The following is a 26,162-nucleotide window of genomic DNA, read 5'->3' on the forward strand; positions in this document are numbered from 1 at the left end:
GGGGAGACCCTGAGTGACGGGGGCTCGGGCTTCCTCTCCACCTTGCTGGAGACCAGGCCGTGGGGTGGAGCTGCTCAAGGTGCTCAGCCTGTCCCACCCCAGGGGCTTGTCTCCGGGCACTGCCTCCTTCCATATCCCGCTGCTCCCTAAGGCCCTGGAGCCCCTCACCTGACAGACTGAGGTTCCGACTTGGGCCCATCTCGGGGCACTCAGGACATCGCACTGGGCATCTAACCGCTCCCAGCCCCCCGCCCCGCCCCCACGGAGCCCCAGGGTTCTGGAAAGAATGGAACCAGCACACGGGAGACCAGGTCTGGTTTGCATAGTCTGCATGTTTAATCACTTTAAAACCTCTAACATTATCTCGTGTCCATTAAATAGAACCAACAATGCTGGGCCTGTTTAAATTACATGGGGGGGAAAAAAAAGTCACTGTGTACCAACCCAGTATCTTACAAAACCAGCCGGGCTGGCCACAAGGGGAGGGCGGGGAGCGGGCACCCCTGGGCAGGTGGCCGGGTGCCAGGAGGGGAGAAAGAAGAGGGCTCCCATACAGAAGGGGACTGATTGTCCTAATGGGAGGGGTGCAAAAGGCACGTCAGAAGAGCGGAGCTTGGGGGGCAGGCCAGGCCAGTGCTTTCTCCACCAGGGCACAGTGTTGGAGGGGGCACGGTGCCACCGCCTGCCCACCCCTGGCACTTGGAGAACCAGTGGCCCATGAGCCCTTGGCACGACAAGCCCCATCTGGAACACGGACAACAGCCGCCCCTCCCACCGCAATCCCCGTTTCCAGGGCCCCCCCGGCCAGCCTCCTCAGAACTTGGGGCTCAGCTACACCTCACTCCCCAGCAACACGCTGCAGCCCCCCCACCTCGGGGCCAGGGCGGCTGGGGGAACAGCAGGGCGGAGAGTGGGTGTGGAAGGATGGGTGGTCCAGCTGCTACCCCCATTAAAAATACAAAAAAAAAAAAAAATCAGCATCTAAAGTGAAATAGTCACAGAGTGAAAATATATCCTCAAACAGCCCCTGAGATCCCCACAGGGGAAAGCAGCATCGGGTGGGAGGCGGGAGAGGCCGGCCGGGCCACCGTCCCTCCCCACCACCCACCCAGGGGCTCCGGGACTGTGAGTGCCAACAGCCCAGGCAGCCCCGGGCTCAGAAAACAGGGACGCGGGCCCCGGCGGGAGGGGAGGGCGGTCAGGACGCCAGCGTGGGGCTCGGCTGGGCGGCCGCGCTCAGCGGGCAGCCAGCTGTGAGCGGAGGGACAGCCGCACCCGGGCGCGCCCTGGAAGCACCTGCCTCGCCTTGGTCCCTTCCTTCCATCACTGCTCCTGCCTGAGGCTCATCAGAGGTGGGGGACGGTGTCGGGGACGCACAAGCCCTTGAAGAGGCGGCCGCCTCCTTCACGTGCCCCTTGGTCAGCCTCCCTGCTGCCTGGATGGGGACCGTTATTGCTTTAGAGGGGCAGGGAAGCCAGAGCTGCAACCGGGCCAGGAATCCGAAGGAGAAGGGCTTCCCCTCTTTACTCCCCAGGGCGCTCCGGCTGGAGCCCGGACAACCTCGGAAAGCTGTCCGTTCGCGCCCCCCCTCCCGCAGAGAGGGCGCTGGGGTGCGCGAGGCCCTCCCCCGCCCCCCGGCCGGTCCTGGGCCCCACCTCGGGCAGCCAGGAGGCCCGAGGGTGGGGCAGGAAGCCGTCTCTGCCCCTCTTGCCTCCCCGCTGGGCTCCAAACCCAGTCCCGAGATAGAAAAATACTTTGGTGAATTAAAAAGCGCCCGAGGAGGGGATGGGCCCGAGGGGGCGGCGGGCACTCGTCAGAGGATGCTCTGGTCTCTGATGAAGGTGGTCCTCTCGCCCCGGCCCTCGTCGTCCTCAGAGTCCGAGGGGCACTCCTGCCAGGCCTCGGGGGGCAGCCCCTTGTAGGAGATGAGCCCGCGGTCCATGGTGTACACCTTCACCCCCCGGAAGCTGAAGCCCGAGCGCAGCTGCAGGACCAGGAAGACAGTGACGAAGACGAGCACGATGAAGGCGCAGCTGAGCCCGGCCACCACCTCGGGCAGGTGCGAGGGCAGCAGGCCCGCCCGCGGCCGGGGCTCCGCCTCCACCTCGGCGGACGGCGGGGGCGGCGGCTGCTGCTTCAGCGACTCCCGGCTGCTCTGGCTTTGCCGGGAGCAGGTCTGCTCCACGGGGTCCAGGAAGAAGCGGCTGGGGCAACTGAGGCAGTCTGTGGGGGCTGGCCCCCGGCACGTGGCGCACGAGGGGTGGCAGGGGGCGCAGACGCTGGCGCGGATGGTCTCCACGTCGTTCTCGGAGCTGTAGTGCGTGTCCACGACCCGCGGGGCAAAGCCGGGGGGGCAGTGCTGGACGCAGCTCTTCTCGTGCAGGGAGAAGCCTTCCTCGCACACTGCGGGCCCGGGGAGAAGGCGCCGTGTGAGCCCCGAGACCAGGGCAGCCCAAGCGCAGCCCCCGGGAGTCCCGGCCCCGGGACTGTCAATCCCGAGGGCCTCAGCGTCTCCTCCTAGGGCACCGCTTCGCACAAGCACCCTCTGCCCCCAGCCTCAGGCCCCAAACCCCAGTAGTGCCCATACTGACCCACACAGGCCTGGCTGGAGGTGAGGGTCCTGCAGCCGCTGCTCTCGGGGGGCGAGGGCAGCCCCTCGGGGGCCGTTCCATACAACACGAGGGTGGCCTTGGTCAGCGTCCCTGATCCAGGCGGGGGGGCCGGAGTGAGCGTCACTGGGACCCAGCACCCAGGCCCCACGGGCTCCCCTCCTGGTCCCCGGCCCCGGCGCCCCCCCTACCGTAGTTGTTGGCTTCGCTGGTGTTTTCAATCTCCAGGACCCACTCGCCGGAGGGGTCTTCGTCCCAGGAGTGGGTCGTCATGAAAGCCCAGTCATTGAACCCGTCTGCAGAGTAGTCGTGTGGCCTGGGGAGCGGGGGGCACACAGCCGTCAGAGGCCGCGGGGAGCCGGCCAGGAGCACCAAGCCCGCCCCCTCTACCCCGACGCGGGGCTGGAAACGCCTGGGGCTCTAAGCCCAGTGGGCCGGATGTCCTTCACCGGAAGATTCTGGGGTGTGCAAGGGCGCTGCACGCGGGAGGCACGCAGACGCGTGGAATCAGGGATTCCTGCCACGTGGGACGGCCCCACGGGACCAAACCATCCCTCCCAGAACGCCAACGGTGCCCCGCTGAGCGCGTCTGGTGACCACCGGGCTGTGTGACAGGCACCCGGGCACGAGAGAGAACAGGCTGTGCAGGGGGCAGGGCAAGCACCTGGCGGCCAGCAGGGTGGAGCGGGTGCCCATGGGGCTGACCAGGTGGATGGCCAGGTCGCCCCGGCGATTGTAGGACAGGGTGAGGCGCGCCTGCACGTGCTCCAGCCGCGTGATGTGGCTGGCCTCTCCCAGGCAGGCGGTCACGGCCTTCCGCACCTCCAGCCGCTTCCCGATGTCCCTGTGCAGAGAGTACCGTGACGGTCAGCCCGGCCCCGAAGGACCCAAGGGCACCCCTGGCCACTCTGCGGACCCCCCGCCCCCTCCCAGCCAGGCCCCAGCCCTCACTTGGGCTCGGTGAGGATGTCTATGATGCATTTCCGCTGAGGGGCCACCGTAGTCCAGTTCTGGGCCAAGGCCACCATGGCGCCTGCATCCAACAGCCCATAGCCGTAGGAATGGCTCACTGTGGGGTGGGGAAGGCGGGTGAGCTGGGAGGCACAGAGCATTCCCCGCCGACCCCCAATCCAGCCCACGGGCCCCCAATCCAGCCCACCGGGCCACCCTGTCCTCACCTTTCCGGCCCACGCCATTGGTGCTCCAATCGTTAGCAGTGAGGTGTCCCGGCTTTGAAGTCTGTACCACCAGGTGCTGCATGTCCCGCCAGGTGAGGTTCTTGCTGCAAAGGGGGGAGGGAGAGGCTGGGCTCAGTCTCTTGGCACAGAAGCCGGAGGCCAAGGGCTGCCCTGCAGAGGGTGCTGGTAGGGACCGGTCCCCCTCCCGCTCCAGCCACTCACTTGGCTTCCAGGGTGAGGGCGATGATGCCGGCTGCCAGGGGGGCAGAGGCCGAGGTGCCTGTGTGAGACTCGGTACATTTCTGGCGCAAATCAGTGGTCACCTGCCAGGAGAGCAACGGCGTGGGGCCTGTGGTGAGTGGGGGACTCCAGAGGGGCCACCGGCCTGTCCTTCCTCTGCCTACAGGCCCTGACGCCCCAGACGGCGCGGCGAGCCAGGGCCAGGGCACCTAGGTCCCAGTGCCGCCCACGTCGGGCTCTTTCCGGGCCTCGGTTTCCCAAGGAACAGGGAGATTGCACTAGAGGCTGGAGATCATTTAGAAGAACGACTGTTTTTAGGGAGAGTGTACACCTCCTGGGGGCTCCTGGTTCCACAGACGGCTCCGTGGCCCCCAAGAGTCTTAGAGAGCCCCCCAGCTCCCCCCGAGATGCCGGAGCCACTCCCACCGGCCAGCAGGCAGCCCTCCCCCCGCCCCCGCCCCCGCCGGGGCCGAGACTCACGATCTGTTTCTCGTTCTGGTTGCCGCTGCTGTAGGTGGTGGCCAGCGTGGAGGAACAGGCCTCGCTGTACCAGGGCACGTTGCCGAACTGCGTGGCGCTGCTGATGGACAGCGTGTAGATGCTGTTGGTGTAGCCGTCGCAGTTGCAGCTGTCGTGCTCCCGGCCCCCATTCCCCGAGGCCCAGACAAAGATGGAGCCCAGCCCCCCGCGGCCCTGTGGACAGAGCGGACGGGGTCACCGGAGAACAGGGCTTGGGGGAGGCCTGGCGGGAGGAGGCACAGCTGGGCGGCCGGGGCAGGGTTCTCAGGGACCCGCTCCCCACGCCCCACTTCCCTGGTGGATCAGGTACACGTGCAAACACGTCTGTCCGCGCACAAAACACGCACCTGGACCGCCACCCAGGGGTCCAGAGCCGTGATTCCCGGGGCTGGAGTTACGGGTGATTATTAATCTGCTTTTCTCTTTTTGCGTCCCTAACAGTTTAATATACATGCTTTGTGTGAAATTAAAATTAGAGCCGAGATTAAACGAACGGGAAGAATGCGGTGGGACACCGAGAGCGAGCCGGGCCTGCCGCGGGGGTCGGGCCGAGAGCCCCGCGCCCCTCACCTGGCTGACCCCCCGGAAGAAGGCCTCCTCGGCGAGGCGGGCCGGCCCGTCCACGGTCTTGCCGTCGTCCTCCGGGCCCCAGCTGGCGCTGTAGATGTGGATGTGGTTGGGGTTCAGGCCCAGCGAGCGGGCCTCTACCGCGTCCGTCACCTCGCCGTCCAGCATGCGCACCCCTGGCCACGGAGGGGGGCAGGGTAAGGGATGCGGTGTGGGTCCAGCCGCCAGGGGCACCCGCTGGAGCACACCCAGCCCTGCGCCCGGAGGACGGGCATGGGAGGAGACGGGCTGGTGTGGGAAACCCGGAGCCCTCCCTCCCTGGCCGGCATCTTCCTCTCTAAGCACAAGCCCCTGGGGGGGCAGAACAGCCCTGCCCTCAGCTCCACACTCTACCAGGCACCCCTCCGGCTCCCGAGGAGCGTGGCGCTGCCAGGAGAGGACCCAGAATGGAGAGTGAGGAGGCAGGGGGACCCCTGCTAAGAAGCACTGGCCGTTCAGCTCTCTGGGTTGCTGAGAACCTTCTAAGGAACAGCCATGGGGCCAAAAGGATCCACAGAGAGAAAGCGGCCAGCAGCGGCCGGATGAAAAGTGGGCAGAGAAAACTCCACCCGAAGGGCCCTCCCAAAGACGGTGGGTGGCCGAGGCCCACACCCACCTCCAATCCGGGCGTTGTAGGCCACACCCACGCCACAGACGCCGTTGTTGGCCACGGCGGCCACTTCGCCCGCACACCGGGTACCATGCCTGCCGGGGCCGAGAGCACAGCATTAGCGGTGGACGGAGCCTGGCAGGTGAAGCCCGAGGAGCAGGAGGGTCACCAGGCCCCTCCACCCGTGACCTCTGTGCCACGCGTGAGCAATCCCCTCCCCCACACACTCTGCTTGGCCTGTGGCCACCTGGGCTCTGACCAAACCCTCCCTCAAAGCCCCAGCAGGACCAGGGCTGCAGGAAAGACGTCAGCCTGTCGGGCAGCACGTCCGCACCGGCCTCGGCCCCGCTTCCTTGGTGGGAGAGGGGGAGGCAGGCAGAGGCCGGGGACTGGGGTTCCTGACCTGTTGTCATTCATCTGTGTGTACCGAGGCTGTGGGTCGGGGTCCTGGTCGTTGACATCGAAACTGGCCCCGGGGTCCTGGAAAAGACGTGACCGCTGTCAGGAGAAGCCTCACCGTGCTGGCAGAAGAGGACCGCCCCGGACACCCTCCGCAGGGACCCCGGCCTCCCCCCCGACTCACATAATTGCCTGCCAAGTCGGGGTGGTTCTTCTCGATGCCGTCGTCCAGGATGGAGACCACAATGCCGCGCCCTGTGTAGCCCTGGGCCCAGGCCTCTTTCACGTTCAGGTCCCGCTGGGTGACACCAGACTGTGGAGACACCCATTCCCGTCACCCCGGAACGTGAGGTGCGGTTACCTGAGGTCAGGGCACCTGGGAAAACCCCTTCACCATCCCCAGATCTCCTTCCCCACCCGCCGCTGCTGCTCTAATGCCACACCTGGTTGTCGGGGCGCCACAGAAGTATGAAGGACTCTGGGAGGGCGCCCCCCAGGCTTAGCAGGACGGGCTAGGGAGAGACTGCTCCGCAGACAGAAAGGATGAGAGAGGTCGGATGCCTCCAAGTCAGCCTCACCCACCTCTGGGACCCCTCTGTGGATGGGCGGCTGCACCCGAAATGAGGACCCAGGGCCGAAGGAGGCAACGTACCAGGTACCACTGCTGGGGAAACTTGGGGTCCGTGGGCTCCTGGTACAGGTCCCGTTTGGTCCGCCGCTTTGCCACCTGCTGCTCCAGCCACTGTACCTGTGAGGGGGTGAGGGAGACGGTGTGGGTGGAGGAGGGGATGGGGGGGGCAGGGCTGAGAGCAGGGAGGGGAGGCAGAGCAGGCGAGGCTGGGCTGCACTCACTTGAGGCTCTCTCTGCAGCCGGCTGTGCTGCAGGCGGTGAGGCGATAGGGACCGCTTTGTCACAGCTCGATGCCAGAAGTGGTAATAGTCACCGAAGATCTGCAACCGAGCAGGAAGAGAGAGCTGGGCTTTCCATCTGTCAGTCCCGAGGGAGTGGGGGATGGGGGCGGACCACAGGCTTCAGGGGAGGCCCACAATGGCAGGGGGTGGTGGGCATCTGCTTCCTGCCCAGGATGCAGCAAGAAGGTGCAGGGGACCGAGGGGGACTACCCCTCCCTGGGGTACACTGGTCCTCTGAGCAACCTATGCTAGGAGCCCAAGAACAGGGCAAGCCACTGCTCGCATCCCCTGGCTACCACGAACATGCCCGAGAAGACAAGCCCCACAGTTTCTGCTCCCGGTGCCAGGACCCTGCCCTCACCGGCCCACCCCCGAAAGGGCCCAGGCCCAGGCCGGCAGGCAGTAAGAGCACCTACCTGGCCCTGGTTGAGGAAGCCATGCTTGCGTGCCAGGCGGTCAGCCACAGCCGGGCCTCCGGAGATGTGCACAGCCCAGGTGTTGGTGAAGACCTTCTGGCCATGGGCATCAGCCACCAGCAGGACCAAGGGTCCTGCTGCTGCTATCACCCAGAGCAACCAGGGCCTCAGCTCCATGGGGGGGCAGGTGACTGGGACCACGGAGCCCTCGTCTCCTCAGCCTGGTCACAAGGCCTCGGCTCCCACGTGCCAACACACTGCCTGTGCCCGGGGGCTGACTGGCGGGGGCATGGGGCCAAGACGGGCAGGGCTGTGGCAGGAGGATACGGGCTGCGGGCTCTGAGAGGGACAAGGAAGGAGAAGTGGAGAGCGTCAGTCCCCTGAAGCCATGGGCTACAGCTCCCTCCCCACACGTGCACGCCTAAGACAGGGCTGGAAAGGGGGAGAGGGTTGAAAACCCAGCCTCCCCAGGTCAGCCGGACAGACAGGCAGGCGGACCCCTCCACACACGCACGCAGCCCCCAAGCCTCTCTCCACACGAGACCACGGAAGTGGGATGAAGGAAATCAAGGCGTGAGTCACTCGAAATGAGAGCAACCGAATGAATGCTCGCCAGGACCAAAGTAAAAAAGACCGGTTACAAAGCAATATGAACACACACACTTCCATTTTGTTTTTAAAAATCTATTTAGCCCGGCCGGCGTGGCTCAATGGTTGAGCATCGGCCTAGGATCCAGGAGATCGAGGTTCGATTCCCGGTCAGGGCACAGGCCCGGGGTGCAGGCTCCTCGATCCCCAGCAGGGGGCGCACAGGAGGCGGCCGATCAACGACTCTCACCATTGATGTTTCTCTCTCTCCCTCTCCCTTCCTCTCTCTGAGATCAATAAACACATATTTAAAAAACAACAACAACAAAACCCCTATTTATACACGTACGTTTATGCACAAGCTCAAAACAGAATCTGGACAGACACATGCTAAGACGTTAACAATGGTCCTCTCAACATGGTGAGAACTACAGGTAATTACTTTTTCCCTCGTGTCATCCTGTGCTTCCCCAATTACCCAGGTATTTTTATAAAGAAATATAATGCTGGCTTCTTAAAGTTTCTTAATGGGCGGCACCTACGCAGTTCACTAGGGTTTCCTGGCTCAGCAAAGCAGCCCCAGCCCCAGAGTTATTTGCAAAGATGCACAGCCCCTAGGTGGGACGGGGGCCTGGCAAGGTAAGCGCAGGGATCCCAACGGCGTCCCCTCCCTCTGTGGCCCAGACCCTCGGCCACCATCAAAGACAGGGGCCTGGGTTCTTTTTTACTGTTTCCTGGGGAACGCTGGGGTGGCCCAGCCCTGTCCCGCCGGGGTCCAGAGCCCCCAGCAGCCCCCCTGCTCGCTCCACGCCCACCAGCCTTGTGTAATCCCAGCGGGGCAGCCAGGGCAAACACGGGCTGCTGAGCCAGGAGCACCAAGGTGAGGCTGAATCAATAGACCTCGTGTTGTTTTTCCTCCCTCAGCAAACAAGAGAGCAGGACCTCTCTGCCCAGGGCCACATAACTGTCCCCACAGAGGGCCCCTAACTAGCCAGAAGCCAGGGCAGAAGCTGGGGGACGTCCCCGTGGGGCTGCTGAAGGTGGCCTGTCTCAGTGCCAGGGCCTGCCCACAGGACCCAGGACGCCCCCACCACTCCCATGGCCCAGCCCCAAAGGAGGCCACTCTGCCAGGAGGCAAAATGAAACACCCCGCTCACCCCAGGCCCTGGGTGCTGGGCAGGGGGCTCGCCGCCGGGAGCCCTTCACTTGGGCCACCACCGGCCTCCCCGGCTACACTTCTGCTCCTGCTGCGGCCCCACCAGGCAGGCCGGGGGGCTCCCCACGCTATTCCCGGAGTATTTTCAGTTTACACCAAAATAACCCGACAGCTGATGGCAGGAGGCATCCACGGCACAGCTCCTCACCCGGACGGGGCAAAGTCCACACGGCTCTCGGGACAGGCTTGGAAGCCACAGTCCCAGGATGCCTCGGGCGGCCAAGTTCCAGAAAGCTGGTCTACGCAATGGCTGCACAGCCAGACCTCGGGCCCTAGGGGGTGAAGGGACCCCAAGCCCCTCATTTAACAGGAGATACCGGGGCCCTGGGCACAGGCATAGATGAGAAAGAGGCCTCTTCTCCCCTTCTTGCCACCGTGATAGCCGCCTCCGGGGTCCAGACATCATGCAAAGTCACGCCCTGACCACACTGCTGGGAGCCCTGCTGGAACCCCCAAACCTAAGACTGGGCTCCTCTGGGTCTAGCCCAAGCTCCGGGCCGACTGTGGACGGAGCGGCAGCTGCTTGGCGCTAAAGGCGATTAACCAACTATTTAATTACCTCGCAGCACCCGGAAAGAAAACAGGCTTCAGACACCAACGAACAATCCCCAAGTAAGGGCGTGCTCGCGTGCCCGGTGCCCAACGTTCCCGGCCACGGCAGAGCCGGGGGGCGCGTGGCCTCCAGAGCCGTGGCGCCCTCCAGGCGGCCCTGCCTCAGCATCCTGGAGGGAGCCGGGGCCTCCATTTCCCAAAAGAGCAGGGCCGAGAACAATGAATGAATGGGCCTCTCCCTACCCCCATCCCGGACTCTGACTCACCCCGGGAGTCCCAGTTCTTGCTTTATTTCTGGCTCCGTGATGCCGTCTCACATGGGGCTCAGCTCCGGGCCGTGGCCGGAGAGCTGTGGGTGCTCTTTCCCAGGAACACACAGCCGCCCCAAGGCGCCCACGCCGAACCTACCCCCAGGTCCGGCTGCTGGTGCCCAGGCGCTGGGGGTCTGGAGGCCGGGCGGCCTGGGACACCCGACCCGGGCTCTGTCCTTCCGGCCTCTCCTGCCAAGCCTGGTCCTGCCACCGGCACTCAGAGGCTGCCCTGAAATTCTGACTTCCAGCCCCCGCCCCAGTCTCCTTTACTGGAGATCTTAGATAAGTCACTTCCTCTCCGCGCCTCAGTTTCCTTGGTGGTGAGCTCAGCTACACCAGAGATTTTTCAAACTTTTTTTTTTTAAAGCCACAGAATCCTTCGATAAAAAAAAAAAAAAAAAAGACAAAAAAATCAAACCTTACGTGGAAGCCCAAAATAGAAACTAGTAACACCGGGGCCACTGTGGTGGAGGCGGCTGGGGCGCGGGCTCCTGCGCTCCCCGCGTCCACACCTGGCCGGCGGCTGCCCGGCCCTCGCCAGGCCACGGCCCCGAGCCCATCGCGCGTCCTGCGGCCCCGAGAAGGGGGGTCTGCGGCCCGGGGCGCGGGGGGCGCAGGGCAGCGGGTCCCGACCCACCCGCCCGCCAGGGGCGCGGGGCCTCCGCGGGGCCGCCCCGGGACCCACCTGAGCCGCCTGCTCTCGCCGCGGGTCCCGCACCTGAGTCCCGGCCGCCCAGGTGCGCGGGCGGGGGCGAGGCCGGGCCGGGGACAGCCCCCCGCCCCCGCGGCTCCTCCCTCCCGGGCGCGCAGGGGCCGAGCCGGCGGCCGGGGGCGGGGGGCGCCGCTGGAATTCCCTCCGCATCCCGCCCCCGCGGGGCCCCGCGGCGCTTCCTGGGGTCAGAGGGCTCGCCCCGGCCCCGGCGGAAAAGTACCGGCGCGGGCGGGGCCGGGCCGGGCCGGGCCGAGGCGCGCGCGCGCCCAGGTGGCCCCTCCGGCCGCGGGCCCTGCCCCGCGCTCCCCCGGCCCGGCCCCGCCGCGCAGGCCCCGCGCCCCCGCCGCTTACCTCGGGGAGCCCGGGCGGGGAAACTTTTCCGGGCGAGCGCCGCGGGGGCCCGGGCGCCCCTCGGCCGAGCGCAGAGCCCGGCGGCGGGGCCTGAGCTCCGCGCGCTCCCCGCGCTCGCCGCGCTCCCCGCGCCCGGCAGCGGCGTCCCCGCGCGGAGGGGGCGGCGCGGCCTCGGCCTCGGCCTCGGCCTCGGCCCGGCCGCGAGCAGGGCAGGGCTCGGCCTGGCTCGGGCGGGGGCAGCGCCGGGCCGCGGCGGCGCGGCTTGTTTACTCCGCCGCTGTCAGCGCCGGCGGCTCCTCCCACCGCGCGCCCCTCCCCCGCGCGGCGCCACCTCCGCGCCCCGGCCGCCGGCGTCTCGGGCCCGCCGCGCGCCGCCCCCGCCGCCCGGCCCGCGCCCCGGCCCCGCGGCCTCCTGGGCGCCCGCCGCCGGCTCCCGGGGGTCGGGCGGCGCGTCCCCGGGCCCGGCGCGCGGAGACCTCCCGGGGAGCCCGGGCCTGCGCCGGGCAGGGCTTGGGGGGCAGCCCGGGGGCGCCGGGATCCCGGGGCCCCCACGGCCCACGCCCGAGCCGTGAGTTGCGCGTGACTGACCGCGTGGGCGCCCCCCAGGACGGATCCGGGGCCCCCCACGCGGGATCGGACCCCGGGACCCGCCCCGGGAGCCACGATCGCCTCGGAGCCCGCTGTCCGCAGACACAGCCGGACAAGCAGGACCCGAGGCCGCCGCGCGCTGGGCACCAGCCGCTCGGCGGACACTATCTCCTCCATATGTACATTATTTAATCCCTGTAATCCTTTCAAGCGGACATTAATCCCATTTCACAGATAAGGAAGCTGAGGCGCACGGAGGGTAAATCATTTGTCCAGGTTCCCACACCGGCAGGCCCAGGGCCTGGGCGCCGGGACGTGCCGTGTGCCGCCAGCCCTGCCGCCTCCCCGGGCCCCTGCCCTAGAAAACGTCTGCGCTACTTGGCCAGGCCGCCCCTGCGCCGGCCCTGAAAGAAAAGCGGGGAAACGTGGCCAAGAGCTCCCGGCCGAGGTGATTCCAAGGTCACAGCGGTCTGCCCATCCCTCCCTGCGCACGAGATAACCTGGCACAGGCCTGGGGACAGCACACAGGAGCGCGCGGCTGACCGGGCGCCAGGTGCTGCTCTGCGCGTTCCCTGCAGCTCATTGCTTCCTCGCTGCAGGCCCCACGGGGCGCGTGTAATACACTTGCCTTCAGGGACCTTTCGGGTATCGCCCCACATCTCACACAGGGGGAAACGGGGCCAGAGAGGTTAGGTGACATTCCCGAGGGACGCCCCGTGGGACCAGTCAGCGGGCAAACCTGGGTTCAGATCCCTGCCGCACGGTTTTATGCCACGTCGGACACGTCACTTACTCTCGGAGCCTCCGTTTACCCCTCTGAAAGGGCCATGATACTCAGGGAGTGGGATGGGCCCCCGTCTGGCACCCTGACAAGGCTTCAAGAACCCAAAACAGGCGGGGAGGGGGAGTGGGGGGCCCTGAAGGCTGAGCTGGGAGGGAAGACAGAGTGGTGGGGAACTTTCCCCACCAAGGGACTGATGGTAGGGGCCACCCTGGGGTAGCCCCGCCAGCACCGCCACCATGGCTGTGGGAAGGGCACTTCTGCAGTCAGATGGGGAGGCAGGAAGTGAGTCAGGCCCTTCCTCTTCCGCGGTCTGAGCAAGAGAACCCCACTGAGGGGAAATTGAGACAGGGCCAGGCCCATCTAGCCCCGGAGTCTTCCAGCATCGGGCCCACTTGTCCTCTGACCTAGAAGAAAAGCCAGACAGACAGAAAGGAATCCTGGCCGCCTCCAGGGGCCCCACCCGTCCTGGAGGCTGCCCCCCAGCCTCAGTGGGCGTGAAGAGAGGGAAGAGCAGGCACCGAGCCCCCCAGTTCCTCCGGGCCTGGCCCTCCAGTCCGGGCCTTGGCGCACAGTGTGGAAATCCTGAGCCGCTCAGAGGTGCATCACGGAGCGGGGGAGGGAGGGAGGGAGGGGACCCAGCAAGTGAGCACCTGTCCTTGCTCGCCCGCCCGGGCCTCTCCACCTCCCCCCCCAGTTCAGGCGTCCACGTGCCATTGTCTTTTACTACAATCCTGTTACTAAAAAGAGCGCGTGTGAAAGCCAGTTTCCTAGAGACCCCTCTGGAAAGAGGCCCAGCTCGTTTCAGTGGGTGACTGCCAGCCAGCTCGGCCTTTATCTCCCCGGAACGAGCCCTGTGGGCAGGTAGTGTTCTTGGTCACTCCCAACAGCTATCGGGCCCTGGGGCCCTAGGGAGTTAACTCCCCTGGAGCCCAGGTGTCCGGACTCGGGCCTTAGGAGCCCTAGGGACCGCCGGGGCTCGATTTATCAGTTCCACACAGCAGTCGATAGGATGGGGCACCATGTGCCGGGAGCCTGGCAGCGGGAGGGGCGGCACCCTGCGGGGAGAGGGGCCTGCCGGTCGGTCGAGGCCCGGGAGGAAGGGTCTGAGCAGCTGCCACCTGGGAGAGAGCCTCCAGCAGCTGGGCCTCTTCCTGCCGGGATCCGGGGCTAATCCGGGAGGCTCCCGACAGCAGCCACCCCGGCACCCTCACCACAGGCACTCCCAGTGTCTCCGTGGCGCGCTCTGGGGGGGGAGGGGGTCCCCTTCCCTCTAAACCGCCTCCCCACGCGGGCACCTCACACAAAGCCTTCGGCAGCAGCACCCACACCTGGTTTTCATCAAAATGTCTACACCACGGTCACACGCCCGTAGAAGGCCACACAACACAATGTTGATTGTTTTCTCCGAAGGGGTGGGATTGGCCGGCTTTCTGTTTTCTTTCCGCTTAGGCGCATTTTCAGGAGCGTCTCCGATGACGTCTCTAATAATCTCGCAAGACCTTGCGGTCGCGGAGTGGAATAAAGCATGCCCATACTTCACCTTCCAGCTCCAGGCACCTGGGGTCCCTCCTGAGCGCGGCTGGGCCCCAGCCAGGCTCCTCCTATTTCCAAGCGGGGCAGGGCCCTGCCAGTTCTGGCCAAACCACTCTGGGAAAGCTTCCTTTATAGGACAGGCCAGCAGGGAGTCCGCGGGAGGGGAGGAGCCACGAGCGATTTGGTGGTGAAATCGCTGGTCCCCCGGGACAGGGTCCCAGCACGGCCACCCCTCCTCATTGCCCCCGTTACTGGGGTGGGTCTGCACTGAACCTCTCGCCAGTGGGTCCTGCTGCATCCCAAACCCATTGCTCCGTTTAATGCTCCCGTGTGTCTGCTGCCTTGGCTCCAACGTCCAGCCATTGCTACCCACAGCCGGGCACCTGACGGGCGTCGGGCGCAATCTACCCTGACAGACATTCACTGAGCACCTACTGAGTGCTGGGCCCTGGCGCCTCGAGCTGACTCCCTCGGAGCCTGTCCTTGGGAGCCAGCCACCGGGTCTGGTTAGAGGTGGGAGGACGTACCTGAGAGCCCCCCGGGATCTCCCCGAATCTGTGTCCTACCACGTGGCCTTGCAGCTCCAACCAGCCTCTGCCTTTCCTGTCCCTCCTGATGCAGAAAGTAAAGCTGTCCGTTGTCACGACGTCCCGTCCACTGTCCCAGGTGGCCCTGGCCTCTGGAAGGGGTTTCTCGCCCCAGCACCCGGGCATCGTGGGCTGGCCGCTGCTTTTCGTGGTGCTGTCCTGTGCACGTGTAGCATGTTCAGCAACATCCCTGGTCTCTACACACCAGGCAGGTGCCAGGAGCACCCCACGCCCAGACATTGCCAGGTGTCCCCCGGGGAGCAAGATCGCTGCAGGCTGAGAAGCACTGATCCGGAGTGAACACTGGGTGGTGTGCCACCCACGGGGCCACAGGAGTGGTCTGCCCGGAGCTGTGCGCCCAGACAGCTGGCGGCAAGGGAGAAACTCCCAAACCCCAAACCGCCAGGCATGGCAGGGCAACAACAGGGCCATTTAGTGCTCACGGCCAACAGTCTGCACCTCCCCACGACATCTGAGGACAGGCCTTCCAGTAACGCTCCTGCTCCTGCGGCCGGTCGCGCTGATCACACTGTTTGGGGGGGGAGTGGGCGAGGCAGCTTGGCTTCACATGGGCGTGTGGAAGGCACATCTATGGCTGCTGGGGGGCAGGGGGGGCAGTAGCCTCTTGGGGGCGATGGACACCTTCGTCACCCAGGCTGTGGTGACGGTTTCACGGGTGTACACAAACGTCAGCACAGATCACGCCGTGCACTTTAAATTGCGCAGTTTACAGCGTGTCAGTCACACCTCAACAGAGCCGTTTTTAAGACGTATTTGTTCAAAGTTTTAGTGCCAGATAAAGGCGGTGAGTCTGGCGGGGGGGGGGGGTCACTGCAGTACTTAAAAAAGAGAAACAGGAGCAAATGACAGCGGGGCCCGAGGCTGAGCCGAGGAGGGAAAGGGGTGCCGCCCGGGGCCCAGGCCTCCCCGCGAAGCCAGCACGTGCGCCCGAGGCTGGGGCACCATCCGAGAGACTCCGTCGGGTGGTGCTATCAAACCAAGCTGTCTGGAACCCCTGTCATCAGGGGCTCGGGGAAGACAGAATAGCAAACGCACTGCCGGCTGCCAGGGGAGGAACAAATGATTCTGGAAATCACAGGCTCCCCCGCTGACTTCAATCCCTAAAGCAGACACTGCTGGGGGAATGTCAGGAGGAGGGCGGGAGCCATCGCTCCGTGGGGCCTGGTGCCTACACCTGGGGAGCAGGCGCCCGGTGCCACCTGCACCTTAAAGGCGCCAGCGCGGCTCGTGCCCAAGGGGCTGCGCTCGGCAGAGGGGCTGCCAGAGACGCCAGGTGAGTGAGCCGCGGGCGGCAAACAGCGAGGGGCCTCTCGCCGACGGGTGGGTGCTTTTTAGCGGAAGGAGACCTCCGCCGAAGTTCCCAGGAGCCCCCGAGTGAGGCTTGGGGCAAGGGGAGGGCTTGTGGTGGCGTAAGTCGTGGGTGGCCTGCACCAGGCACCTCACTCGCTCACTCCGCAGACTCTGCCTCCGGGCTCCAGCGGTGGCGAGGGAGGCAGAGGGCAGCCACGTAAGCCCACCGACAAGGGACGTCCAGGTCATCCTAAGTACTCCGGGGGGAAATCGTAACGAGGGTCATGTGGTAGCGCCTGGGGCAGGCCCAGGGCGGTCAGGGAAGGCTTCCAGGAGGAGGTGAGAGCTGAGGTGTGAAGAGAGGGCTTCCAAGGCAGAGGAAACCACGAGGACCCGGGCCTGGTGTGCGAGCGTGTGCCCTTGGGGAGCAGTGCACTTGGGGAGAGGGGAGAGGAGAGGGGGAGGCAAGGGGGAGGTCATGGAGCATGCGCCTGGCCGGTCAGGGTGTATACGTTCAATTCTCAGAGCGGTGGACAGTTTTTGGAGAATTTCACTAACTTACGAGCTACCGGGCTCATCGGGTGACACCTGCAGAGGGCTCAGCACAGGGCCTGGCCGGTGACAATGGCCACGGTGATCAGGGCAGTCCTCCCTCCTTCCTTCCGAGGCAGGAACGCTCTTCCGGGGCTGGGCATGGAGGCCTTTCTGACTGTTGCTCATCGGCTAAGCCCAGGCTTTCATGGGTCAAATCTCTGCCCTCACTACAGCTCTTCCCTGTTAGGTTATTTTTTTTTTCCTTAGAGATGCCAGCCTCCCTGCAATGCCGTTTATGCCCAGAGCAGGCTTCGGTGTGGCCCACAAGGTGCCTTGTACCTATTTGTAAGCTTCCTGCGCCTCTGACCTCTGGCCTCTAAGGTCGGAGGTCGCACGCAGTCCTCTGTGGTAGTGTTTCCCAACTTGCGGGCCTCGTGACATGCAGACTATGTGGGCAGCCAGCAGGGCGAGCGAACCAGTGCGATGGAGGCCGGCAGGGCCTGGCCGGCAGCTGCCGCCCCACCCACCCCCTGATGCCCGCGCGGGGCTGGTGGCTCTGGGACCCATTTCAGACACACTAGTGGGCAGAGCTTTCCAAGGGGGGCACCTGGCAGTCTGGCTACCTGGGGACCGGTGGCTATACTGTCCCCCGGTGTCGGCCACATCACTGTGCTTGCCAAGTTTCGCCTCACGGGGTCTTGGGAGGACTGGTCTTCCTGACCTTCTCGTTTCTAGGGAGAAATACTTTCCAGGTCGTTTTCTAGGAAGGTGTTCTCCTGGGAAGCAACAGGGCTCTCTGTCCCCGACAGTGGGCCTCCAGCCTGAGCCTCTCTCAGTCCTTTGACAGGAAAGAGGCTCCTGCAGCCTCCCCAGTGCTCACGGAGGTTAATGGTTTCCGTTGCATTAGGTGTCAGCCTTTCTTTAGGTCTCAGGCAACGTGCATCCAAAATGACCCGAAGGTCAAAACGATACAGAAAAACGCACAGAAAGCAAACTTGCTCCTACCTCTGCTCCCTCCACACCTGAGTGCCAATTTTCACGCGGTCTGATTTATCTTTCCAGTGGTCCTTTCTGCAAAAAAAAAAAAGAAAAAATACATATATACACACATATTTACTTCTCTATTCTTATAGTACTTCCCTTTTTTATCAGAAGGTACCATATTAGCCTGGCCAGCGTGACTCAGCGGTTGAGCATCGGCCTAAGATCCAGGGGATCGCGGTTCAATTCCCGCTCGGGGCACAGGCCCGGGGTGCAGGCTCGATCCCTAGCCTGGGGCGAGCAGGAGGCAGCGAATCAATGACTCTCATCATTGATGTCTCTCTCTCTCCCCCTCTCCCTTCCTCTCTCTGAAATCAATATATTTTTTTAAAAAGGAAGCATATCACAAATTTTTTTTACATGGCAATGCTTTCTAGAGAAATTTACACAATAAATATAAACAAAACTACAAACCCCACACGATTCATTAAACATCCGCTCAATGGGAAGGACGCTGCTGTTCGGCTGCGACCAAATCCCCGCGTGCGGAGCTGGCCGACGGGGGCAGGTTCCCTTCTGAAGGAGCCGCGCCCGTGGGAGCTGCCACGTGCTGGGGCTGACTCAGTGCTCCCACTACTTTTCCCCGCTTGAGTTGCGGCAAGGCTCCCGCTTGCTCGGTGGGCTGTTACATCACTGGGCCTTCTCTTGGCTCCGACGCATCGTTTACGCCTTTAAATCCGCCTCTGCTCTCTCCTCGCTCGCCAGCAGCAATTAGAGGGCCGTGCGGTGCCAACACAGTCACAGGCACACACGCTCGCTCGGGCGGGAGATCCCGTGTCAACAAGCAGCCAGGGGCGGGCGGGCCGGCGGCCACGGTGACGGTCACGCTCACTGGGGACGCGCTGTCCCGCGGAGCCGCGCTAGGCGCTCCAGGCGGGCGCAGGGTCTCGGGGAGCTCTCCGGACAGCCCTGTAAGCCAGGCCCCGTCTCACGGGCGACACTTGGGTCTTGGCCGGATTAGAGGACTTGTCCGAGGCCACGTGCACAGAAAGCGGTAGAGCCAGGGAGGGAGCCTGCGTCCGCCTGGCCCCAGTGACCACGGCGAGGGCTGGTGGCTGGGGCAGGGCCCGTGCTATCTGCCATCAGGTCCCGGCCGTTAGGGTTCTCTGTGGTCACGTCCCGCCGGGCTGGGCTGGGCTGGGCTGGGCGGGACAGTTGGCGCCTGGGACAGAGGGTGAAACAGGTCCCTGTTCGGGCCTGGACTCCCTCGGGACCTCTCCCCGAGTCCGGGGTGAAAGTGCGCCGAGCCTGGCCATGCGATCCTGCCTCCTCGCTTCCAGTATCAAAAGGAACAAACACGCACATGCCAAAAATTCCCATTGAGAAGATAATGATCTCTGTCCGTGACTGTAACAATGGCTTCTGCCCGCTTCTGGCAAGGGACCGAGGGTTCTGAATGTTCTTGCGCCGTCCCTGCCTGGCTGCGCCGGGGCCATGCCCTCCCTCTGCTCCGGCCCCCGGCCTCACGTCACCCCCACCCTCTCCTGTCCCTGCCTGTCGGCTCGCTCCTTGTCCCCCGGCACTGTCCTTGTTCCCGTCACGGCCTCCGCTAGTGCCAGGAGAGACGGGGCTGTCAGGTAGGCCTGGGACTGAAGCCCTCGGCCCCAGCTCAGCCACCACGCCACCGAGCACATCCGAGCGGCACGTGCTCCCCGGTCAGTGGGCATGTTAACAGTCGGGCGGGGAACGCGAGGGCCCAGTGCGGTGCTCTGGGAGATGGCCTCCTGCGTGGACACCCGGGCAGGCCTGGCTGCTGGGACTCACACTAAGGTTTACTGAACAAACACCTGCACCCATACGATGCAGGGGACGCCCCTGCCTGCCAGAGACTGGCCAGAGTCCTGGAGGCACTCACAGGCCCAAGGGAGCAGGGGAGGGCACCCGTCCATGCCCACCTCCGACCCTTCCTCAGGCCCAGGCCTGAGAGCTCTAACCCCCTCCCCTGGCCCCACGACGCCCCAGGGAGCTCAGGCATTCCTTTTGTCTGGGTTTGAGCTTCTGCTGGAGCCTAACCCTTTCCTATTGAAAACACTTGGCTTCTTGCATTACAAAAGCCATACTTACGCAAGCACCAGGCGCCCCACCCCGGTGCCTTCTTGACCTCATCTCCTCCGCCACAAGCTCCACCTGGCTCATCTGGCTCCCGAGCACTGGCCTCCCTACTGGTGCTCTCTCTCCAGCCGCGCTCCTACCTCAGGGCCTTTGCACTGGCCGCTCGCGCTCTCTGGACCTCTCAGCCTGCTCTTCTTTCTCAGGACTTGGCTGGAGTGGCGCCTTCACTGCCCGCAGTGTGCCACCAGGCAAACGCAGCACTCCCCACCCCCTTCCCTGCTTTACTTTCCTTATAACCCGTCCGACCACTGGATCCCCCGCCCCCCATAGCACGTTAGTTCCATGTGGGCAGGCGATTTTGTCTGCTTTGCTCACTGCTCTATCCCCAGTGGCTTCCACAGTGCCTGGCACATAGCAGGTGCTCTGTAGATGTTTGCTGAACGAATGATTTCACTGTGGAAAACTTGAACCTAGTTTTCAAGAACACTCGAAACTAAAGACACAAGGAAGGAATAAAAGATGCCTACCATGTCCAGCCCTCCCAGCTGAGCTCCCTGTCTCGGGAGGCATGTAAGTGGAAGCTGGGCATCCATTCGGTGAGGGGCTGTGGAAAGGACAGGTGCACGGGGTGGAGGTGGGGTTCCTTCTCTCAGGGAAGCACTGCGATCCTGCTCCCCACGGCCCCACGGCCCCACGGCATTCTCTGCGATCTACAGCCAACGGCCGGCAGGGGCTTTTCCCTTGGGCCTCAGCGCTGGGTGGGGAGCCCTACGACCCAGGAAGCTTGGGAAGCGGGGTGGAGTGGAACCACCTATCAGGGCCAAACAAGCCTGTCCCGGGAGGAACTACAGCAGAGGCCTGCTCAGGGCTTGGCAAACAGTGGCAGGTGGGGTCGAGCCGATCTGGACACTCACCGGCCGGGCTGATCTGAGGCATGTCAGGCCGCCCCACCTCCTCAGAGGCGTCCCCACTGACCTGCCAGTGTCTGGAATTCCATCATTACAGAGACTTCAGGTTCTGCTTTTAGAATGCAGTCCTGGGAGGGCCAGGCAGCGGCCGCCTCAGCCACACAAACCAGGTCTCAGTCTGCATGTCAGCGGAGGATGGGTCGGGGGGGGGTGAGTTTGGGTCACGGGGCATTGGAAGCAGGGGCACTGCCAGGAAAGCGGGCAGCCCGAGCGCGCTGTGCTCCGTGACAGGAGGGTGGAAGGCCTCGAGGCAGCAGTTGTGACCTCACAGATAAACCCCAGAACTGCCGCTGGAGCTGGTTATCTGGGACAGGAAGTGGCTTAGAGAGGCACGAACCAAGGCAAAATCCCCTCTCCACAGCTGCACAGTCTTTCCAAGGACTCAGCCTTCACCGAAATGGGGTTACTGAGGCACCTCACCTCTGGGGAGCGCTTGGGGAACTCCTGGAGGGTTCACTTGGGACGGCACACGTGGGGGGGTCACAGTTACGGTAACACACGGCACACCTGCCACCCCCCCGGCCCGGCCCGCGGCAGGCATTGCTAATCCATCGCCACGCGGCTGCGGAATCCTCGCGGTGTTCCGCTGGCTGCCGGCCCCCAGAACTCCGGCTGTTTGTGGTGGAGGAGCCATCGCTGGGGGTGGGGGCAGAAGAAATGCGTCTCCACCATGCCTGCCCTTCGGGAGTCCCAGGGTTGGGACCCCTCCGATGAGCAGACTGAGGCTCAGGCAGAGTGAGGCCCGGTGCAGGTCGGGGCTGCTGGGGGAGGGGCCGGGGCGCTGGTCTTCCCGCTCCTGACCCAGCCGCCGCCGCCTGTGACTGGAGACAGAGAGCACGTGTGTGTCCTGTGCCCACTCATCCAACCGAAGACGCTGTTCTAGCCCCACATGTCAACAAGTACAAAGTCCCAGGGCGCTTGGGTTGACCTTATAAAATTTAGGTTTTCTCGGCTCCATGAGTCAGAGGGGCAGCAATGGGCAGATGTTGGGAAGGCCTGGTGCCCGCAACCTGGCTGCTGTCCCGACGTGTCCATTTGCGTCTTAGTCCCTGGCTTGTGTCCAGAACAAATACCCTCCGACAAAGCAGCCAGGCCCAGCCCAGGGAGACAAGCCTTGCTTTAGGATTGTCCCCACTGCGGGCGGGTCATCTCGTGCCTCTTGGCTCCAGGTGCCTGATCCGTCAATGAGGAAGCTGGCCTGTGGCTTAACTTTGCCCAGCCTCAGTTTCCTCATCGATTTAACGTGGATAAATGACACCTGCCCTGCTAATAAGTCGCAGGTATGGGATGAACTAATGCTATAAAATGCTTGGCACGGCGCCCTGCGTGCAGCAGGTGTTCAGGGAGGGCAGCCGGAGTCGCCCGAGGCCTCCGCAGCTCTAAGGGCCCAGCCTGGGACCCACACCTTCCCGTGGGAAATCATCCGTCTCACGGGGGCTCGGGAGTCGCCAGAACTGAAATGCTGTAGCCAAGTTTGTAGGAGAGAAAATGGGTTTTTCCTGGCTTTGGGGAAGGGCAAGAGGGTTTAGGGTGGTCTCTCCTTGAGGAGCAGCCCAGAAACCCCCTCAGGCCAGAGGGCGGATCCAGGCCTCCCCCGTCCCCAGGCCTGAAGGAGGCAGAGGTCCTGCCAGCCACCGTGCGGGCCCACGGGTGGAGCTGTGACTTTGGCCCACACCCACCAGGAGGCCCACTCCCTGCCTGCCGGGAACTGGGTCAGATGGACGGACGTGGTGACAAGCAACAGTGACGTTTCCCCCACTTCCTTTTACCTGCCCTGCTGCGCCTGCTGAGTCAGGGTCCCCTCTGGGGGCTGACGGAGAGATGTGGCCTGACACTGTAGGATGTGGCAGCGCACGCTGGGCAGCCAGGCCGGCTTCAAAGAGAGGCAAGAGGCTCCCAGGAAAACCAGAGCACAGCTGAGCCGCTCCGTGTCCCACCACCGGCGTCCGCCCCCGGGCTGCGGCTGGTTCGGTGCAGTGCCTCCTCGCGGCCTGGGCCGCAGGTCCGGCAGGGCCCCCCAGGGTTTCAGAGCCTCTCATCTGCATGCAACCTCTTGACCTTTAGGGGATCCCAGCATGTGCTCGTGCGTTGACCTGAGCACTGACCCAGGCTCCTCACAGCGGCCCAAGAGGTGGGCACAGTGGCAGACGCCAGGGGCTGGCCGACCTGACCCTCAGTCCCGGCCCTTCCTTCTGCATTGCGTTTGCCACAGAGATCGGAGGGCTGCACAGGTTTCCCGTGGGGGGTGCGCTTGGCACTTGGGGGGAGATAATTCTTCACGCAAGACTGTCCCATGGGTGGCAGCAGCCCCCTCCCACTAAATGCCCGATCACTGTGACAGCCTGACTGTCCCCACACATTTGCAAACTTCCACCCGTAGAGCTGCAATACTGGCCTGGTTGGGAGCCCTGAGCTGAGGCTCCATTCCTCACCCTCGCTCACCAGGGGGCTGGTCACGTGGCTCCACGCTGAGCGATGAGGTTTTGGGGGTCTGCAGGGCAAAGAGATTTCCTAAGAGAAGAGACACAGCTCCTGTCTGAGCTCCCGCACTGGAGCTGAGTCACTGTGGGCTTTTCCAGGTGAGAAACATAAAGCCGCCATTTTGCCGCAGCCACTGAAAGTTGGGGTCCTTCCTAACTGTTACGGGGTGGTGGGGGGGGAACAGAGGCACATGTGGAGGTCCAGCCAACGCCCAGCTAAGATCTCCGCTGATGAGCCATCCCCTGTGAGTAAAGGAGCCTTCAGGATTCCAGCCCCCAGCTCTCAAGGCTTCCAGCTGGGGCCCCAGATGTTGTGGAGCAGACACAAGCTGTTCCTTCCGGGCCTTGTCCAAATTCTTGGCCCACAGGACCCGTGAGCCTAGTAACAGTTGTTTCACTGCCTCGAAGAGGGGGACACCACGAGCCTGGACTAAGCGCCGGGAGTTGGGGGGCCGCCGGAGGCTTTTGCATGGGGAGTGGTGCGACCACGGGACTGGGCCAAGAAAGCCTCTCGGGTCCTGTGCAGAAGGGACAGCAAGAAGCAGGGTGGCCAAAGAGGAGGCTACTGCACCAGTCCAGGCCTTTGAGAGCAGGGGCCATGGCGCACAGGGGACAGAGAGCGGGCGAGCAATAGAAAGGAAACAACTGCAGGCAAGGCTCAGTGATCATCTCAGCGTGGGCCCCGATGCACACAGCAAGTCGCCTCCCTTCTTGGAGCTGATTTACCGCCTGCGGAATGAGCGAGGCAAAAAACAAATAAATAAACGGCGGTTGTTTCTTCTTGGTGCAGAAATTCTCCCCGGTGGTCAAGGCCCAGCCTGTGTCTCCCTTTTCCAAAGTCAGTCCCTTTGGTGGTGAGGGGGAGGGGGGTCTCCTCTCTCTTTCCAAAGGCTCTGGTGTTGCCCCCCCATCTCCTGTTCCGCTTTCCACACATGTCCTGGTTAACCCTACTGACAATTCACTTTCACTGAGTTTAATCGCCAGGCCACCTCCACTGCGAGACCGTGACTGTATCATGATCCAATGACGTTTCCAGTTTCCCTCCAGGTGCGCTCACGTGAGAACCACGGTAGAGTCTGTACCTGGGGAAGGAAGCGCCAGGTCAGATACGCTCGCCTCCAACCCGGCAAGGTGCCACCTTGAGCCACCGCCAAGTGGCCTTACCAATCCACTCCTCCACTCACTGTGCTTAAGGAAGGCTGGGGTCCGCGTGGTGGCATCAGCTTTTTATTTTATTTTTTAAAAATTTTGGTTAATCTGGTGGGTGAGGCATAATCTTTCATTGTACTTTTATTTTTAATATGTCTGTGCTGATTTCAGAGAGAGGAAGGGAGAGGGACAGAAACATCAATGAGGAGAGTCATTGATCGGCTGCCTCCTGCACGCCCCCTGCTGGGGATCGAGGAGCCTGCACCCCGGGCCTGTGCCCTGACCGGGAATCGGTCAGCGATCTCCTGGTTCCCAGGTCGATGCTCAACTGCTGAGCCACACCAGCCGGGCTCTCATTGTACTTTTGTTTCTCTGCTACCTGCAAGGTAGAGCCTCTTTTCCTAGGATTACTGGCCATCCGGGTTTCTTTTTCTGTGAGATGCCTGTTTACAACTTATGCTGGATTTGCTTGTGGGTCCTTTGTCTTCTTGATTTGCAGGAGTTCTTTACATGTTCTGGAAACTAACCTCCTGCCCGTTGTATGTACTGCGTTTGCCTTCTCTTCCCGGATGGTGAAATTTTATTGAGCTGCACACTTATGACGTGCACTGTTTTGTTATGCACATTGTAATTAACAAAACATTTATTTAAAGAAGCATTCCTTATCCCGAGGCCCACAGAAATATCCTCCTAGATTTTCTTCTCGACGTGTTAAAATTTTGTTATTCAAAATTTTATGCCTTGAGTGCACCTGGAGATGTGTGTGTGGACGTAGGTGGGGATCTATTTTTACCTTTCCCATATGGATCACCACTTGTTTCAACACCATTTATGAGAGTCGATCTTCCCCCCACTGGCTGGTGATGACTCTCTGTCATAGAGCGAGCTCTCATCTGTGCACAAGTCTGCTTCTGGGCCCTTCTGCTCATCTCATCTCTACAGCCTGATGTCAACGTGGGTCTGCTTAACTCCTTTAAAACGCTTCAGAAGTTGGTAGGATTCAATGGAGGACTTGGAGGCAGGAAATACAGTTAGAATGATGCTGTGACAAGGTAACTCGGATGAGTTGGACATGGGTTTTAAAGGCCGAGGCCAAAGGGCCAAGAGTCCAGTTGGTGGCTGCTGCAGTGTCACCAGGATGGTGAGAGGCGAGGGCTGGCCCTGGTGGTGGCCGAGAAGTGGGCTGAGGTTGGGTGTGTAGACTGGGTTTGCTGCTAGATCGGAAAAACTGAGATCAAAGATGACTCCTTGGTTTTTGGTCAAAATAGCTGGGAGGATGCCACGCGGTGCCATTTGCGGAGATGAGGAAGCCTGGGGTGAAGCTGGCGGGTGGGCCCTTAGAAAGTGCCCGATGACTGATGGATGAGTGAAGACGGGGAGGGGGGGCAGGTGGTGGTGAGCGTGGGCCTGCTGCCACCCGCCTCCTGCAGTCCTTACTTCTGAGTCCCCAGGGGGAATGAGGCACCACCCTGTTGTTTCACAACTTAGCTGTTTTAGTGCATCCGTGTCATGGTCCCCAAGCATGGCTGTCATTGTTGGTGGGGGAGGAACATCTTCCCTGCCTATGTGGTGGTTCCTCCCCACCCTGCCCCTTGGCTCAGCGCTGGGCCCCCAGATTCTGGGTCCCAGGACCCTGGCTCGTGGAAAGCTTGTAGTCCCACAGCGGGCTGGAGGCATCTGGGGGGGGGGGGGCAGAATCAGGCCCCTGAGACTGGCTCTGTCACTCGCCTCCCTCCTCAGTGAAGAAAGTGGCCTGGGCGAGACTGTGTCACTTTGGGGGCCTGTGCTATTTGGGGGTATGGCTTCACCTGGGCATGAAGGAGGCCCCGCCTTGAGCCTGTGGGCGGGGGCTCAGACCCAGCATTTTGGACCAGATTATAGCGCTGTTTACAGGCTGACGCTGGGCTCATCCCCAG

At 63.2% G+C, this 26,162-nt stretch overlaps 1 protein-coding gene across 5 annotated transcripts; it reads right to left on the bottom strand.

The window, feature by feature from the left end:
• Positions 1-312: 312 nt before the first annotated feature.
• Positions 313-19,858, bottom strand: FURIN (furin, paired basic amino acid cleaving enzyme). 5 transcript variants are annotated; one of them, XM_081124705.1, is made up of 17 exons: positions 19,790-19,858; positions 17,562-17,627; positions 7,490-7,828; positions 7,014-7,112; positions 6,814-6,909; positions 6,346-6,474; positions 6,166-6,242; positions 5,769-5,857; positions 5,117-5,289; positions 4,508-4,720; positions 4,010-4,110; positions 3,788-3,891; positions 3,561-3,678; positions 3,274-3,453; positions 2,801-2,925; positions 2,592-2,702; positions 313-2,403 (listed from the first exon to the last, which is right to left on the bottom strand). In XM_081124705.1, the coding sequence occupies exons 3-17, from the start codon at positions 7,664-7,666 to the stop codon at positions 1,814-1,816; spliced, it is 2,382 nt and encodes a 793-aa protein (XP_080980831.1). In that variant the 5' UTR covers positions 7,667-7,828; positions 17,562-17,627; positions 19,790-19,858; the 3' UTR covers positions 313-1,813. The 5 variants fall into 5 exon arrangements, with proteins under 5 accessions (XP_080980831.1, XP_080980832.1, XP_080980830.1 ...); XM_081124706.1 differs by lacking the exon at positions 19,790-19,858 and adding an exon at positions 18,012-18,285; XM_081124704.1 differs by lacking the exons at positions 17,562-17,627; positions 19,790-19,858 and adding an exon at positions 11,220-11,371.
• Positions 19,859-26,162: the final 6,304 nt, after the last annotated feature.

Source organism: Miniopterus schreibersii, assembly GCF_964146895.1.
Source record: "Miniopterus schreibersii genome assembly, chromosome: 22".
In the NCBI taxonomy this organism is placed as follows: domain Eukaryota; kingdom Metazoa; phylum Chordata; class Mammalia; order Chiroptera; family Miniopteridae; genus Miniopterus; species Miniopterus schreibersii.